General features: G+C 35.7%; 1 protein-coding gene across 4 annotated transcripts in view; it reads left to right on the top strand.

Annotated features, from left to right (window-relative positions):
• Window positions 1-16,583, top strand: part of HMCN1 (hemicentin 1) — a 446,669-nt gene that overhangs the window by 350,988 nt on the left and 79,098 nt on the right. For all 4 annotated transcript variants that reach the window (XM_024256979.3, XM_002809691.5, XM_024256990.3 and 1 more), the window contains 3 exons: window positions 315-593; window positions 13,003-13,199; window positions 16,422-16,503. In XM_024256979.3, coding sequence (XP_024112747.2) covers window positions 315-593; window positions 13,003-13,199; window positions 16,422-16,503 — 558 coding nt within the window. The remainder of the gene's footprint in view (window positions 1-314; window positions 594-13,002; window positions 13,200-16,421; window positions 16,504-16,583) is intronic.

The raw sequence follows: 16,583 nt of genomic DNA, 5'->3' as shown, positions 1-16,583 counted from the left end.
TACTAAAACAATTATATACATTACAACAAATTAAAGGGACGGACTGAAGAAGCTGAAAAATCACCAAAATTTAAAACACATTGTGTGTTCTGTAAGAAAACAATTTTTAAGTTTCATTGCTAATATTTGGAAGATTAATAATTAGCATTCCTAATAGATATTTTTGTTGTAAAGTCCTTAGTTATTATACATAATTTTAAAGTATATATTTTATCAACCACAGAAACATTGTAGAATTATTCAAATGTTTTAATTTAAATTGATCTCAAATTATAATAGACATCCAAATTTTGCCCATGTTGTTTCCTATGTAGCACCACCAAATATGGACAATTCAATGGGGACAGAGGAAATCACAATTCTCAAAGGCAGTTCCACCTCTATGGCATGCATTGCTGATGGAACCCCAGCTCCCAGAATGGCCTGGCTTAGAGATGGCCAGCCTCTGGGGCTTGATGCCCATCTAACAGTCAGCACCCATGGAATGGTCCTGCAGCTCCTCAAAGCAGAGACCGAAGATTCGGGAAAGTACACCTGCACTGCCTCAAATGAAGCTGGAGAAGTCAGCAAACACTTTATCCTCAAGGTCCTAGGTATGTAAACACTGTGGTAAATGTAGAATAATTGGAAAGTAAGTGTTAGTGAACGTTTAGTAAATAAGTATAATTCTGAGAATCAGTAGCTGTGAGAGAATTTTTTTAAAAAATGTTATTGCATTTTTATTTCTTTTATAATTCACCTTGGCTTACTATCATCTGAAGCATGTTAATTTAAATTGTATTTTTTTTATTATTATTATACTTTAAGTTTTAGGGTACATGGGCACAATGTGCAGGTTAGTTACATATGTATACATGTGCCATGCCGGTGTGCTGCACCCATTAACTCACCATTTAGCATTAGGTATATCTCCTAATGCTATCCCTCTCCCCTCCCCCCACCCCACAACAGTCCCCAGAGTGTGATGTTCCCCTTCCTGTGTCCATGTGTTCTCAGTGTTCAATTCCCACCTATGAGTGAGAACACGTGGTGTTTGGTTTTTTGTCCTTGCAATAGTTTACTGAGAATGATGATTTCCAATTTCATCCATGTCCCTACAAAGGACATGAACTCATCATTTTTTATGGCTGCATAGTATTCCATGGTGTATATGTGCCACATTTTCTTAATCCAGTCTATCATTGTTGGACATTTGGGTTGGTTCCAAGTCTTTGCTATTGCAAATAGTGCCGCAATAAACATACATGTGCATGTGTCTTTATGGCAGCATGATTTATAGTCCTTTGGGTGTATACCCAGTAATGGAATGGCTGGGTCAAATGGTATTTCTAGTTCTAGATCCCTGAGGAATCGCCACACTGACTTCCACAATGGTTGAACTAGTTTACAGTCCCACCAACAGTGTAAAAGTGTTCCTATTTCTCCACATCTTCTCCAGCACCTGTTGTTTCCTGACTTTTTAATGATCACCATTCTAACCGGTGTGAGATGGTATCTCATTGTGGTTTTGATTTGCATTTCTCTGGCCAGTAATGATGAGCATTTTTTCATGTGTCCTTTGGCTGCATAAATGTCTTCTTTTGAGAAGTGTCTGTTCATATCCTTTGCCTACTTTTTGATGGGGTTGTTTGTTTTTTTCTTATAAATTTGTTTGAGTTCATTGTAGATTCTGGATATTAGCCCTTTGTCAGATGAGTAGGTTGCAAAAATTTTCTCCTATTTTGTAGGTTGCCTGTTCACTCTGATGGTAGTTTCTTTTGCTGTGCAGAAGCTCTTTAGTTTAATTAGATCCCATTTGTCAATTTTGGCTTTTGTGGCCATTGCTTTTGGTGTTTTAGACATGAAGTCCTTGCCCATGCCTATGTCCTGAATGGTAATGCCTAGGTTTTCTTCCAGGGTTTTTATGGTTCTAGGTCTAACATTTAAGTCTTTAATCCATCTTGAATTAATTTTTGTATAAGGTGTAAGGAAGGGATCCAGTTTCAGCTTTCTACATATGGCTAGCCAGTTTTCCCAGCACCATTTATTAAATAGAGAATCCTTTCCCCATTGCTTGTTTTTGTCAGGTTTGTCAAAGATCAGATGGTTGTAGATATGTGGCATTATTTCTGAGGCCTCTGTTCTGTTCCATTGATCTATATCTCTGTTTTGGTACCAGTACCATGCTGTTTTGGTTACTGTAGCCTTGTAGTATAGTTTGAAGTCTGGTAGCGTGATGCCTCCAGCTTTGTTCTTTTGGCTTAGGATTGACTTAGCGATGTGGGCTCTTTTTTGGTTCCATATGAACTTTAAAGTAGATTTTTCCAATTCTGTGAAGAAAGTCATTGGTAGCTTGATGGAGATGGCACTGAATCTATGAATTACCTTGGGCAGTATGGCCATTTTCACGATATTGATTCTTCCTACCCATGAGCATGGAATGTTCTTCCATTTCTTTGTATCCTCTTTTATTTCATTGAGCAGTGGTTTATACTTCTCCTTGAAGAGGTCCTTCGCGTCCCTTGTAAGTTGGATTCCTAAGTATTTTATTCTCTTTGAAGCAATTGTCAATGGGAGTTCACTCATGATTTGGCTCTCTGTTTGTCTGTTATTGGTGTATAAGAATGCTTGTGATTTCTGTACATTGATTTTGTATCCTGAGAAGAGCAACTCCAAGACACATAATTGTCAGATTCACCAAAGCTGAAATGAAGGAAAAAATGTTAAGCGTAGCCAGAGAGAAAGGTCGGGTTACCCACAAAGGGAAGCCCATCAGACTAACAGCGGATCTCCCAGCAGAAACTCTACAAGCCAGAAGAGAGTGGGGGCCAATATTCAACATTCTTAAAGAAAAGAATTTTCAACCCAGAGTTTCATATCCAGCCAAACTAAGCTTCATAAGTGAAGGAGAAATAAAATACTTTACAGACAAGCAAATGCTGAGAGATTTCGTCACCACCAGGCCTGCCCTAAAAGAGCTCCTGAAGGAAGCACTAAACATGGAAAGGCACAACCGGTACCAGCCGCTGCAAAATCATGCCAAAATGTAAAGACCATCGAGACTAGGAAGAAACTGCATCAACTAACGAGCAAAATAACCAGCTAACATCATAATGACAGGATCAAATTCACACATAACAATATTACCTTTAAATGTAAATGGACTAAATGCTCCAATTAAAAGACACAGACTGGCAAATTGGATAAAGAGTCAAGACCCATCAGTGTGCTGTATTCAGGAAACCCATCTCACGCGCAGAGACACACATAGGCTCAAAATAAAAGGATGGAGGAAGATCTACCAAGCAAATGGAAAACAAAAAAAGGCAGGGGTTGCAATCCTAGTCTCTGATAAAACAGACTTTAAACCAACAAAGATCAAAAGAGACAAAGAAGGCCATACATAATGGTAAAGAGATCAATTCAACAAGAAGAGCTAACCATCCTAAATATATATGCACCCAATACAGGGGCACCCAGATTCATAAAGCAAGTCCTGAGTGACCTACAAAGAGACTTAGACTCCCACACAATAATAATGGGAGACTTTAACACCCCACTGTCAACATTAGGCAGATCGAGACAGAAAGTTAACAAGGATATCCAGGAATTGAACTCAGCTCTGCACCAAGCAGACCTAATAGACATCTACAGAACTCTCCACCCCAAATCAACAGAATATACATTTTTTTCAGCACCACACCACACCTGTTCCAAAATTGACCACATAGTTGCAAGTAAAGCACTCCTCAGCAAATGTAAAAGAACAGAAATTATAACAAACTGTCTCTCAGACCACAGTGCAATCAAACTAGAACTCAGGATTAAGAAACTCACTCAAAACCACTCAACTACATAGAAACTGAACGACCTGCTCCTCAATGACTACTGGGTACATAACAAAATGAAGGCAGAAATAAAGATGTTCTTTGAAACCAATGAGAACAAAGACACAACGTACCAGAATCTCTGGGACACATTCAAAGCAGTGTGTAGAGGGAAATTTATAGCACTAAATGCCCACAAGAGAAAGCAGGAAATATCCAAAATTGACACCCTAACATCACAATTAAAAGAACTAGAAAAGCAAGAGCAAACACATTCAAAAGCTAGCAGAAGGCAAGAAATAACTAAAATCAGAGCAGAACTGAAGGAAATAAGAGACCAAAAAAACCCTTCAAAAAATTAATGAATCCAGGAGCTGGTTTTTTGAAAGGATCAACAAAATTGATAGACCGCTAGAAAGACTAATAAAGAAAAAAAGAGAGAAGAATCAAATAGACGCAATAAAAAATGATAAAGGGGATATCACCACCAATCCCACAGAAATACAAACTACCATCAGAGAATACTACAAACACCTCTACGCAAATAAACTAGAAAATCTAGAAGAAATGGATAAATTCCTCGACACATACACTCTCCCAAGACTAAACCAGGAAGAAGTTGAATCTCTGAATAGACCAATAACAGGATCTGAAATTGTGGCAATAATCAATAGCTTACCAACCAAAAAGAGTCCAGGACCAGATGGATTCACAGCCGAATTCTACCAGAGGTACAAGGAGGAACTGGTACATTCCTTCTGAAACTATTCCAATCAATAGAAAAAGAGGGAATCCTCCCTAACTCATTTTACGAGGCCAGCATCATCCTGATACCAAAGCCGGGCAGAGACACAACCAAAAAAGATAATTTTAGACCAATATCGTTGATGAACATTGATGCAAAAATCCTCAATAAAATACTGGCAAACAGAATCCAGCAGCACATCAAAAAGCTTATCCACCATGATCAAGTGGGCTTCATCCCTGGGATGCAAGGCTGGTTCAATATACGCAAATCAATAAATGTAATCCAGCATATAAACAGAACCAAAGACAATAACCACGTGATTATCTCAATAGATGCAGAAAAGGCCTTTGACAAAATTCAACAACTCTTCATGCTAAAAACTCTCAATAAATTAGGTATTCATGGGACGTATCTCAAAATAATAAGAGCTATCGATGACAAACCCACAGCCAATATCATACTGAATGGGCAAAAACTGGAAGCATTCCCTTTGAAAACTGGCACAAGACAGGGATGCCCTCTCTCACCACTCCTATTCAACATAGTGTTGGAAGTTCTGGCCAGGGCAATTAGGCAGGAGAAAGAAATAAAGCGTTTTCAGTTAGGAAAAGAGGAAATCAAATTGTCCCTGTTTGCAGATGACATGATTGTGTATCTAGAAAACCCCATTGTCTCAGCCCAAAATCTCCTTAAATTGTATTTTTTATCTGAAAAGATGAAAACTCCAGCTTGTAAAACATTATTCATTGATAAAATCTTATAACCAATTGAGAAGTAGCTTTTTAAACTTTTGCCAAGAGTTGAAAACACATCCAATTACAGAAATTTGATGAAAAAGCATAATATGTATACTATTACATGTTATTCCTGACTTTAAATGATCCAATCTGTAGATTATAGTTGGAATAATCATTTCAAATAGTCTAGTTCTATTTATTCTTGTGTGCATTTAAAGTAAATACTTAAAATATGTATTCCAATGTTCTAAATGCAACAGTTTAAAGAAAAAACACTTCTTTTCCTTGAAGTAAAAAATGATAACCTTGGAAGAGAAAGTAAGATAATGAAATGAAGTATTTCAAGAACCAAGAGCTTTTGGCGTTTTGCTTGTTTTTTTTCAGTGTGAAGTAAGTGAGTCCCCATGCTCCTTACATAGCAGAAAATACACCCTATAGAGAAGAGCAAAAATAATTTTGGCAAGAGTATTGGTTAGGTAGAAGTTAGCATATGTTTCAGAGTGTGTTATAATCTTTCTCAGAGCACCTATTAAAATTTATTTATGTAACCCTAAAATTCTGCTTTATCCCTAGTTAAGCTTTATGAGGGCAGATGTCTTCTTACTTATTCTTGCATTCCCAGTGCTTAGCATGACATTTAATACACTAGAGACTATTAATGTGTTATTTGTTGGATTAAATTGAACCAAACTAGTTACTTTCCAGGTGGATTAAAGGGAATTTCTTCTGTACAGGGAAGCAGAACAATATCTAAATAAATGAAGTATGGTTCTCTGGAGTAGATGTGACTTCCATAGAATGGAGACCGGTAGTAAAGGAAGTTCTCCAGGATATTTAGGGGCAAAAGAAAACTACAACCCAATATCCCTTATCAACATAGTTGCAAAAATGCTCAACAAAATACTAGCAAACCAAATTCGACAGTATATTGAAAAGATCATTCACTCTGATCAAGTGGGTTGCATTCCAGGGATGCAAGGATGTTTTAACATACACAGTCAATAAATGTGATACATCACGTTAACAGATAGGACAAAAATCATATGATCATTTCAATAGATGTGAAAAAAGCATCTGACGAAATTCAACATTCCTTCATGAGAAAAACCCTCAACAAATTAGGGATAGAAGATACATACCTCAACACAATAAAGACTATTTATGATAAATCCACAGCTAACATCACACGAAACAGGAAAAAGTTGAAAGCCTTTCCTACAAGGTCTAGCAGAAGATAAGGATGCCCACTTTCTCTACTTCTATTAGACATAGTATTGAAGTCCTAGCTAGAGCAACAGGCAAAAAAATAAAAGACATCCAAATTCGAAAGGAGGAAGTCAAATGTTCTGTTTGCAGACAGCATAATCTTATATATAGAAAACCTCTAAAGACTCCACCAGAAAACTGTTAGAAATGATAAACAAATTCAGTAAAGTTGTGACTTAAAAATCACCGTACAAAAATCAGTAGCATTTCTATTTGCCAACAGCAAATTATCTGAAAAAGAAATCAAGAAAATAATCCCATTTACTGTCAGCCCTTCATATCCATCAGTTCCATATCTGTGGATTCAAACAACTGCATATCAAAAATATAATATTCATTGGATGTGGAATCTGCAGATACCGAGGGCCAACTGTGTATCCATGGGTTTCTCAAGGCCTACTGCCGGGCTTGAGCATCTGCAGATTTTGGTATTCACAGAGGGTCTGGAACCAATCCTCTTCAGATACTGAGGTACAATAGCTATCCAAAAAAAAAAAAAAAAAAAGAGAGATATGTAAGAATAAATCTAAACATTAGTCAAAGAAATGGAAAGGAAACAAATAAATGGAAAGATATTTCATGTTTATGGATTGGAAGAATTAATACTATTAAAATGGCCATACTCCCAAAACAATCAGATTCAATGCAATTTTATGAAAATACGATTGGCATTCTTCACTGAATTAGGAAAAAAGAAATCTAAAATTTGTATGGAAGCACAAAAGACTCCAAATAACCAAAGCAATCTTGAGTAAAAAGAACAAAGCTGAAGGCAGCTGACTACCTGACTTAAAAATATACAAAGCTGTATTAATCAAAACAGCATGCTATTGACATAAAAACAGACACACAGACCAATTGAACAGAATAAGGAGCTCAGAAATGAATTCATGCATCTACAGCCACCAGATTTTTGACAAAGGTCCCAAGAACACATACTGGGGAAAGGATAGTCTCTTCAATAAATGGTGCTGGGGAAATTGGGATGTCCACATGCAGAAATATGAGACCTCTATCTTTCACCGTATACAAAAATCAGCTCAAAATGGCTTAAAGAGTTAAATGTAAGATCCCAAACTACGAAACTACTAGAAGACAACACAGAGGAAACACTTCATGATATTGGACTAGACAAGGATTTTTCTGGATAAGACCTCAAAAGCATGGGCAACAAAAGCAAAAATAGACAAATGGTATTATATCAAACAAAAAGCTTCTGCACAGCTAAGGAAACATTCAACAAAGTGAAGAGACAACCTACAGAATGGGAGAAAATATTTCAAACTATACCTCTAAGGGGTTAATATTATATATATATATAAGGAGCTTAATAGCAAAAAAACAAAGAGCACAATTTTAAAATGGACAAAATCCTTAACAGACATTTCTCAAAAGATGACATGTAAATGGCCAAGAGGTATATGAAAAAAGCCTCAACATTACTAATCACCAAACAAAGGCAAATCAAAACCATAATGAGATATCACCTCGCTCTAGTGAGGATGGGTATGACCAAAAAGATAAGAGGTATCAAGAGTTGGCAAGGATGTGGAGAGAAGGGAACACTTGTACACTGTTGGTGGGATTGTAAATTAATATAGCCATTATGAAAACAGATAGAGGTTCCTAAAAAAATTAAAAATAGAACTACCATATGGTTCAGAAATCCCACTACTGGATATATATCCAAAGGAAATGAAATCAGTATGTCAAATAAATCCACGTTTATCGCAGCACTATTCACAACAGACAAGATATATAATCAACCTAAATGTTCAACAATGGATGAATGAATAAAGACAATGTAGTAGATATACACAATGCAGTACTATTCAGCCATAAAAAAGAATGAAATTCTGTCATTTGTGACAACATGGATGAACCTGGAGAACATTAAACTCTGTGAAATTAGCCAGGCACAGAAAGAAAATACCACATGATTTCATTCATGTGAAATTTTAAAAAGTTGATCTCATAGAAGTAGTGAATAGGACAGTGGTTACCAAAGACAAGGGAGACGGGGGAGTAGGTCAATGGGTACAAAGTTACAATTAGAAAGGAAGAATGAGTTCTGGTGTCCTATTGCACAGTAGGGTGACTATAGTTAATAATATACTATTGTATATCTCAGAATAGCTAATAGAGAGGAATTTCAATGCTTTCACCACAAAGAACTGATAAATGTTTGAAGTGATGGAAATGCTAATTACCCTGATTTGATAATTACACAGTGTATACATGTATGGAAACATCACATTGTACTCCCTAAACATGCATAATAATTATGTGTCAATGAGAAAAAAAAAAGAAAAACTGTGTGTCTGGGAGGTGCAGGGTGGGGTTGGGTAGCAAATTCCTGTACATCAATTCACAGAATGTGAGGAGTAAGAGGAGATGACATAATGTGATCCTGTACATTCATTATTCACATATCAAGTATTAATTATTGAATATACGTTATGTGACAGGTATGTTTCTAGCCATCATTTAACTATAATTATGAACATGTATGGTGTGGCAAACATGACAATGCATCACTAAGAAAGATATGATCTCAGCCCTCAACTTCCTGCATCTGTGGAAGACACAGATACTAAAGAAGTAATTACTTTTCAGTGTGATGAGGATTATATGGATAAAATAACATTCTGTGGGATGGTAAATTTCAGATTCGACCTCCTCAAGCATAAATCTGAGCCCTGAAGAGTAGGACTGTAGAAATGAGTGGGGAATTTTATATACATTTCTCACCTAGAGATAATACAATTTGAATTGTCAATTTGTACCCCCTGAAACTGAGTGTATGAGGAAGAGTAGCAAGAGACAAGACAAGAACTATATATGGGCAGAGGCCAAACTATGCAAAGCTCTGAGAACTTTGAGGAAGTTTGGACCTCATTACCAAGGCAATGGAAGAATCTTAAGGAGAAATATGTTACAGCCAGATTTCGTTTCCAAAAAATCCCTCTGACAGAGTGAGAGAGTGAAAAATGAATTGAAGAGGCTGCTGTATGCATACAGGCCTGTAAATGCAGGGGCCTGGTCTAGCATGTGGCAGGGGGAGGGGGAGAGTGGGGAGAAAGAACCCAGGAGCAGAATCACAGACTGGTGCATTTCTGGATGAAGAAAATGAAGGAGAAAAACAACAATGATATTCTTAGTGGAATTCTTAAAGAACAGCCTGCCTTTTATAAAGTTGAAGAGTTTACAAGAATAATAATTTCTCAAAACAGATTTGAAAACTGGCTTAGAAAAAAGATGAGAAGTTTTAGCATTTCAGCATATGTTGAAAATTAATTCCATTAAACTCTGAAAAGTTCTTCACTTGAAGCAGTGCTACCACTCAGAATGCAAACATCTTAACTTGGAGAAATCCTCTTTATTTAATTCTATCCGTCTGGTGGGAGGTATCATGGTATATTAGTGGTTCTGAAAAGTGCAATGTGGCTAGACCACTGAAAACAATGGAGAGCATATTACAAAATAGGGGGTTTTCATAGGGCCAGGTCATAGAGCACTTTTTTGACCATATTAAGAAGTCTGCTTTTTATCCTGTACCAATGAGAAATCATTCAAAGTTCTAAAAATGGAATAACAAGTAGAACTACAGTTTGAGAAGAGCACTCTGGCTATAGAATGCAAGGCTACTTGGACCAGGACAAGAATGGATTCTGAGAGACCAGTATAAGGAATTGTGTTTGCCTGTGAGTTACAGAGTTGAAATATGGTGGGTTAACCAAAATACTTTTGTTTTTCTCACTGGGATGGCTGTTGTTGCAGTGGTTCAGCAGTTCAAATATTTTTAGTTCTTTTGAACCTTTACAACATGGTTGTTTGGTGATCATGCAGTATCTGCTCACCCCTAGCATAACTAGATGCTGTTCTAGATGCAACAATAGAGCAGGAAACTAGGAAGGGCAAAGCGTTGCCCCTTTCGAAAAGAATGAAGACTTTCTTACAAGCCCCACAAAACCACATCCACCTACATCTCATTGGTCAGAATTGTCATATACCACTCCATCCACTCCATCTACTCTCTGCTAAAGAGGCTAGGAAATATAATTTGTTTAGCACATTGACAATCTCATCAAAAATTTGAGTCTGTTAATCAGAAAGAAATCAGTAATTTTGGGTAGGCACCTAAAACTAGGAAGAAAAAAAAAACATTAAATAAATGGTATTGTAGCTCAAATTAGAGTGAGGGAGATGAGAGAAAAAGGTGTATTCTGGAAATAAGTACAGCGGAAGTATTAGGACTTGGTTGTAGATTGGGACACAAGGGAGTGATGAAGAAGGTATCAAGGATGACTTAGTTTCTGGCTTATGTGACTAATCGGTAAATTAATCACCTAGATGCAGAGAATACTGGGAAAGAAAACACATTTTGAGAAATAAGGCAATAGGTTCAGTCTGAATACATGTTGAGTTTTAAGTGATTTTCAAACATCCAAATGGAGATGTTTATTTGATAATTGCATTTATGAATCTGGAGCTCAGAAGAGAGTCTAGGCTGGAAATGTAAATTCTGGAGTTATTGGAGTATAGACAACTCTTACTCTGCCCGAAGTACAAGACATATGGACAAAACACAGAGTAAAATAGTTCGCAATCACTTAACACAGGTAAGATCTGGACAGTCTGGAGTTTGAACTACTCGAGAGCATGTTAATACTGTTACTGCTGCTACTATTTTAAATCCACTGATTATAAACTTTGTGGTGGGGGCAGCGAGCATGCCTTATTAATCTTTGTATTCATGGTGATTGACATATACTAAATAACCAAGAAGTAAGAGGAGCAAATAATTGACTATGGCAAACCAGGAATTAGATAAGTGTTTTGAGTAGTACAAACAACATGATACGAAAATGAAAAAGCATAGACATTTTATAATTAGTTGAGAGAATCAAGAAATGATTTATGGTTTTCACAAATGAACTTGAGGACAATATAACCTTGATGGTACTTCAGCATTCTCAGCTGGGGGACTATGAGGAGCAAGAAAGGACTGAGCTTGTTGAGGGATTTGAAGTCTAGGTTACATATAAGTATGTTAAAAGTAAATAATGACAAAGATAGATCTAGACCATATTGTGGAAGTCTTGGAAACCATGATGAGTTTTTATTTAATCCAGTAAGGAACATGGAGCCATTAAAATCTGTTAAGCAGAAAATCTTAGATTAATATTAAACTGCACTTCAGAAAATGTATTTTGACAGCAGTATGTAAGATAGAAGTAAAAAGAGGTCATGTGGGACAGTGGTATAGAAATGCTGACTTCATTATAATCTGAAAAGGAAAACTGACTTAGTGTATTATCTTTCTCCAGAAGGAAAACAGAGACTAACAGATGGTAGAAATTTTAGGAAACAGATTTTAATAATACCAACAGCTGCAGTAAACACAGTAGTAGTAGTAACTTTTTTAAAACCTTTGATTGTAAAATAGATACAGAAACACACAAAAAAGTATATAATGTATCTCACTGATGCCATACACCGATCCTATTTGGTAAATAATGTTGGTGTCCCCATTTTAGAGATTTTCTCAAATCCATGAAACTAATAATTGTTGACACCAGCATTAAAACTCAGACTCCAGATCTTCTGCTATGAGTCACTGTTCTAAACTATGTGCCTTATTAAAGAAAAAAGAAAGAAAAACAAACTTGCTAACCTCTGGAGCTGTCCAACAGCTATTCTGGCTGCCTTGTCAAATAGTAAGCTGGAGACTTGAACTATGAAAGCGTCATAAAAAACTCGAATGGTAATCGTAAGGGGAATGTGTTTTAAAGGAATTACCAAAGTTGGGAGTAATTAAAGAACCTTAATGTTTCTTCCCAGTGTTTAGATTGTTTGACCTTCTCTTGAGAAAGGTAATTTTAGAAGTATAAGTAACAAAAGAGGAAGTTAACTCCAATCCAGACATAACAAATGTGTTTTATACAGAAATTATCTCCAAATGTAACTATTTTTTCTTCTGCTTAGTCACTGTTTCCTCTCAATGTTCTGCATGGAAAAGATGATAGCAAAATTCCACAGTATTCACGCATTGCTTTTGTAGAAACTATTGGTATTTAAAGATACAAAAACATAATATGCTAAGTCCCTCTAAAAAAAAAAGTGGTACAAGCTGGGTTTGGTTTTTATTGTTTTCAAATCTTTCAGTCAAGACTGTTCTAATTAACTGAGTTCGAACTGTTGTTCTATAATTACATGGTAATGAATTGCCATTTACTTCATTATCTCTTATAGGCATGATCCATCCCTTTTGAAAGTGTGTCAATGAGAAATGGTGATGACATCTAGGAATTATTTCACTTTCCTTGTTCTAATCAATTTTTATCATGTGAACAGAAATTTGTGTTGGATTTTCAAGTTTTTCTAACGAGCAGTATTTTATGAAATTGTGGGTTTATTATTATTTTTTATTCCCTTTAAATAGAACCACCTCACATTAATGGATCTGAAGAACATGAAGAGATATCAGTAATTGTTAATAACCCACTTGAACTTACCTGCATTGCTTCTGGAATCCCAGTCCCTAAAATGACCTGGATGAAAGATGGCCGGCCCCTTCCACAGACGGATCAAGTGCAAACTCTAGGAGGAGGAGAGGTTCTTCGAATTTCTACTGCTCAGGTAAGTGTCAAAGTTCATAGAATTATTTTAGGCTAGGTCAAACTTCTCACTTGCTAATATATGAGATTTGTTAAATTATGTCTTTGAATCCTTATATATCACAGATCTGTGTAACTTGAGCAGGATAGATTAGTCCTATGATATTCATGATTGGGTAACTTGATTAAAAGGAAGACAAAGCGGTAACATATTAAACTCTGAAGAAAGCAAGATACCTTTCCATTAGCTTTTGCAAATTTTCACAGTGCTATAAGTGTTAGTATATTTCCCAAAGTTCTTAATTTATACTATGTAGCCCTTAATGGAACTGGCAAAAAGCAATCCAACATGCATATATGTAAGGCTTCAAAGAGCACTTTTGATCTCCAAAATTAACTAGCAGATATGGAAGTCTGAAGAGACAGAATTTTTCAAATAATGATCAGTTTAATAAAATTGACTTGGTTTAGTTTATGTTTAAGGAAATTGATCTAAAATGTGAATATATTAAAAGAGAAGTATGTCTGGGATGTCTTACTGTAGCAATCTTCTATTCTACTAATAAAGGCAAACCTTATGTTACAATTATTCTCCATCTGAGCCCTAATGCCATCATTTATAAACTGGGGATAAAAATAATAATCATGCCTCATTCATACACTGAGGGATTTAAAGAAATAATCCAACATGATGTGCTTAGACTGGTGCCACAGGCATGTAGTAAATGCTTTAAAAAAAAGACTTAGATAGGATTGTTCCTGCTGTTGCTGTTGTTACCATAATCATCATTCCTCTGAATGTAGAATAACAAATTATTTGATCATATTTTGTTGTATTTTTCACTGAGAATGGAAGAAAGGGAAATGGAAGAAGAGACCTAAGGATTATAAACTGTCTACTATGTCCTGTTGTGTTCATCTCTGGGCTATCTATCCCACCCATTCCCCTTATGGCAACTCTGTGAGGCAATGTGTCTATCCCACAAATCCAAAATCAGGTGCAGAGAGATTAAGTACTTATCTGCCAAGTACTCATTGTTGCTCAGTGATGGAGCTAGGCCTCAATCCTTAGTCTGATTCAGAAGCCTAGCCAGTACATCTCAGCACAGTGCATTTCTAGTGTCTTGGAGTGCATACCTTCCATTCTCCATTTTTCTTTCCATTTCAAACATTGCAGTAACTTAGAGTCAGGTTAAACTAAAACCATGTACTGAATCAAAACTCTTGAATGATATAATTTCAACAAACAAAAAGTAGGGCAAAAGAATTTTGTGATATTAGGAATAGCATGGAGACAGGAAAGTATGTGGAATAGAATCATGAATATAAAAAAAAATGACAAATAAAGCTTGAAAGGGAAGTTAAGGCCATTACTGTAGGTCTTAAAGGCAAGAATGAAAAGTTGAGTTATAAGAAAACAAGATGAAGGTGTCGTAGAGTGTTAAATGATGGCCAGATTTCCCATGTGTTCTAGCTATTGTGGAAAATCCATAAGACCTAAGATATGTGATATGTGTCAGCCTTCAAGAAGTTTCTAGATGTCTAGGGGAGAAAAATGACTGTATACATAAGATACAATTAGATATGAGTCAATAATAGAACCATTAAAAACAATATGGAAGTAGAAAATTAAATATGATCAAGCCCCCAAATTGATTTTGGTTACTCTGCTCCTCTATGTTTTCATAGCAATTTGTGTATACTTCTGTAGTAACACTTACTGCATTATATTTTGCTTATCTCAACTCTGTTTTTTCGTGTATTTATCTGCAACATCTACTTATGCCTGGTACATTATGGATGTGGATGCTTTGCAAATTGCAAATTGTGTGGTATAGACAAGAGTTTCCTAAAGCATCTTTTATCAAACACTAGTTCTGTAATTTACCCAAAGAGGGGAGGGGACCACTCTATGACTAATAAATTTGGAAAACTTTATATACTGTACCCTCCTTTCCTTTGTGAGCCATAATGCATGTCCGCCTCTGCAAAATCTTCCTCTAAAGATACATGCTTAACTATAATTTTTCTAACACTCTATTAGTAAAACAAGACTTTAGAAACTAACTACAGGTGATGTCTGTGGGTAGCCAGACGGGCAGAAGTTGTCAGGAAATATTTTGTGGAAGAGGGAACATTTAAGAATGGTCCTGAATGATGGTTCAAGTTTGGCTGAGTCCAGACAAGTGAGGGGGATGATATCAGTTGTGAATGAACAGAGTTGGGAGAGAAGAGTTAGTTTTAGAGATTTTAAAGATATGATGAGAAATTCAGAAATTATTCTTAGGAAATGGCACATCATTTTAAAATTCTTAATTGAATAACGATGTAAGTGTTGTTCTTCTAAAATCATATTTAAGTATTTTTCCAAACATTCTAGTCTCAATGTTTTTGAAAGGAGTTTTTGCAGCCTACCAAAAAGTGTTTCCATAACCTCTAAAGTCAGTTTGAATGTAAGAGTTTTTAAAATGCCAATATTCTGGGAATGTTCAAGTAGTAAAATAAGTGAGAACAGGATTTTTCTATTTTTCCAAAATACATTTTTCGCAGTAGTAAGAGCATCTGTTTTCCAGAGTACCCTCTACATGTACATGATTATGGGTTGTGTCTACACAATGTCAAACATATGAATGAACACTAACTTTCCATGGAAACCATGCTTGGTGATTTTTAAAGTAATGATTTTAGTTTTAGTTAGATAATTATAGATCCTGCTGTCAGTCTGACCCTATTTCTCATATTACATAATATAACTCTTTTGTTTCACCATGTATATCAAAGGTAGAGTCAAGATGAGATATTATGTGTTTGATTTTAATAACCAGGTATTTTATTTATCTGTTTACTTATTTAACATCTTATTTTCTTGAGAAAGGCTTCGTTTTAACTTTTCAGTCTGCAGTTTAAACCCATGAGTATTTGTTTCTTCAATGAACATTGAGGATATAGCCTATCACATATGGTTCTAGGTCCTATATATATCTGCCTTTTTAGATATCATTAAATATACTTAATGTACAAACATTCTTACATTGATACCAAAATCCTGTTAAAACATAGGTTTGCATATAATGTAGATACCAAACAATGCTTTCTATCAGAGTGCTAATCATAGTGTTAAACAGTTTGCTTTAATTATCTTGCTTTTGGTGTGGGGTTATTTACATTCATTCTAGTGGATATTTATTTTAATAACAAAAGCTAACATGTTAACATTATGTAATTCATTATTTGGGTTTTGTAGGTGGAGGATACAGGAAGATATACATGTCTGGCATCCAGTCCTGCAGGAGATGATGATAAAGAATATCTAGTGAGAGTGCATGGTAAATTTGACAAAATATCCAACAGTCTATCATACACACACCTAATTAGAAAAACCTGGGACAACACCACAGCACATCAC

Source organism: Pongo abelii, chromosome 1 (genome assembly GCF_028885655.2).
Source record: "Pongo abelii isolate AG06213 chromosome 1, NHGRI_mPonAbe1-v2.0_pri, whole genome shotgun sequence".
In the NCBI taxonomy this organism is placed as follows: Eukaryota; Metazoa; Chordata; class Mammalia; order Primates; family Hominidae; genus Pongo; species Pongo abelii.
The sequence above is the reverse complement of the archived record's forward strand: the minus strand, read 5'-3'. Positions and strand labels throughout refer to the sequence as shown.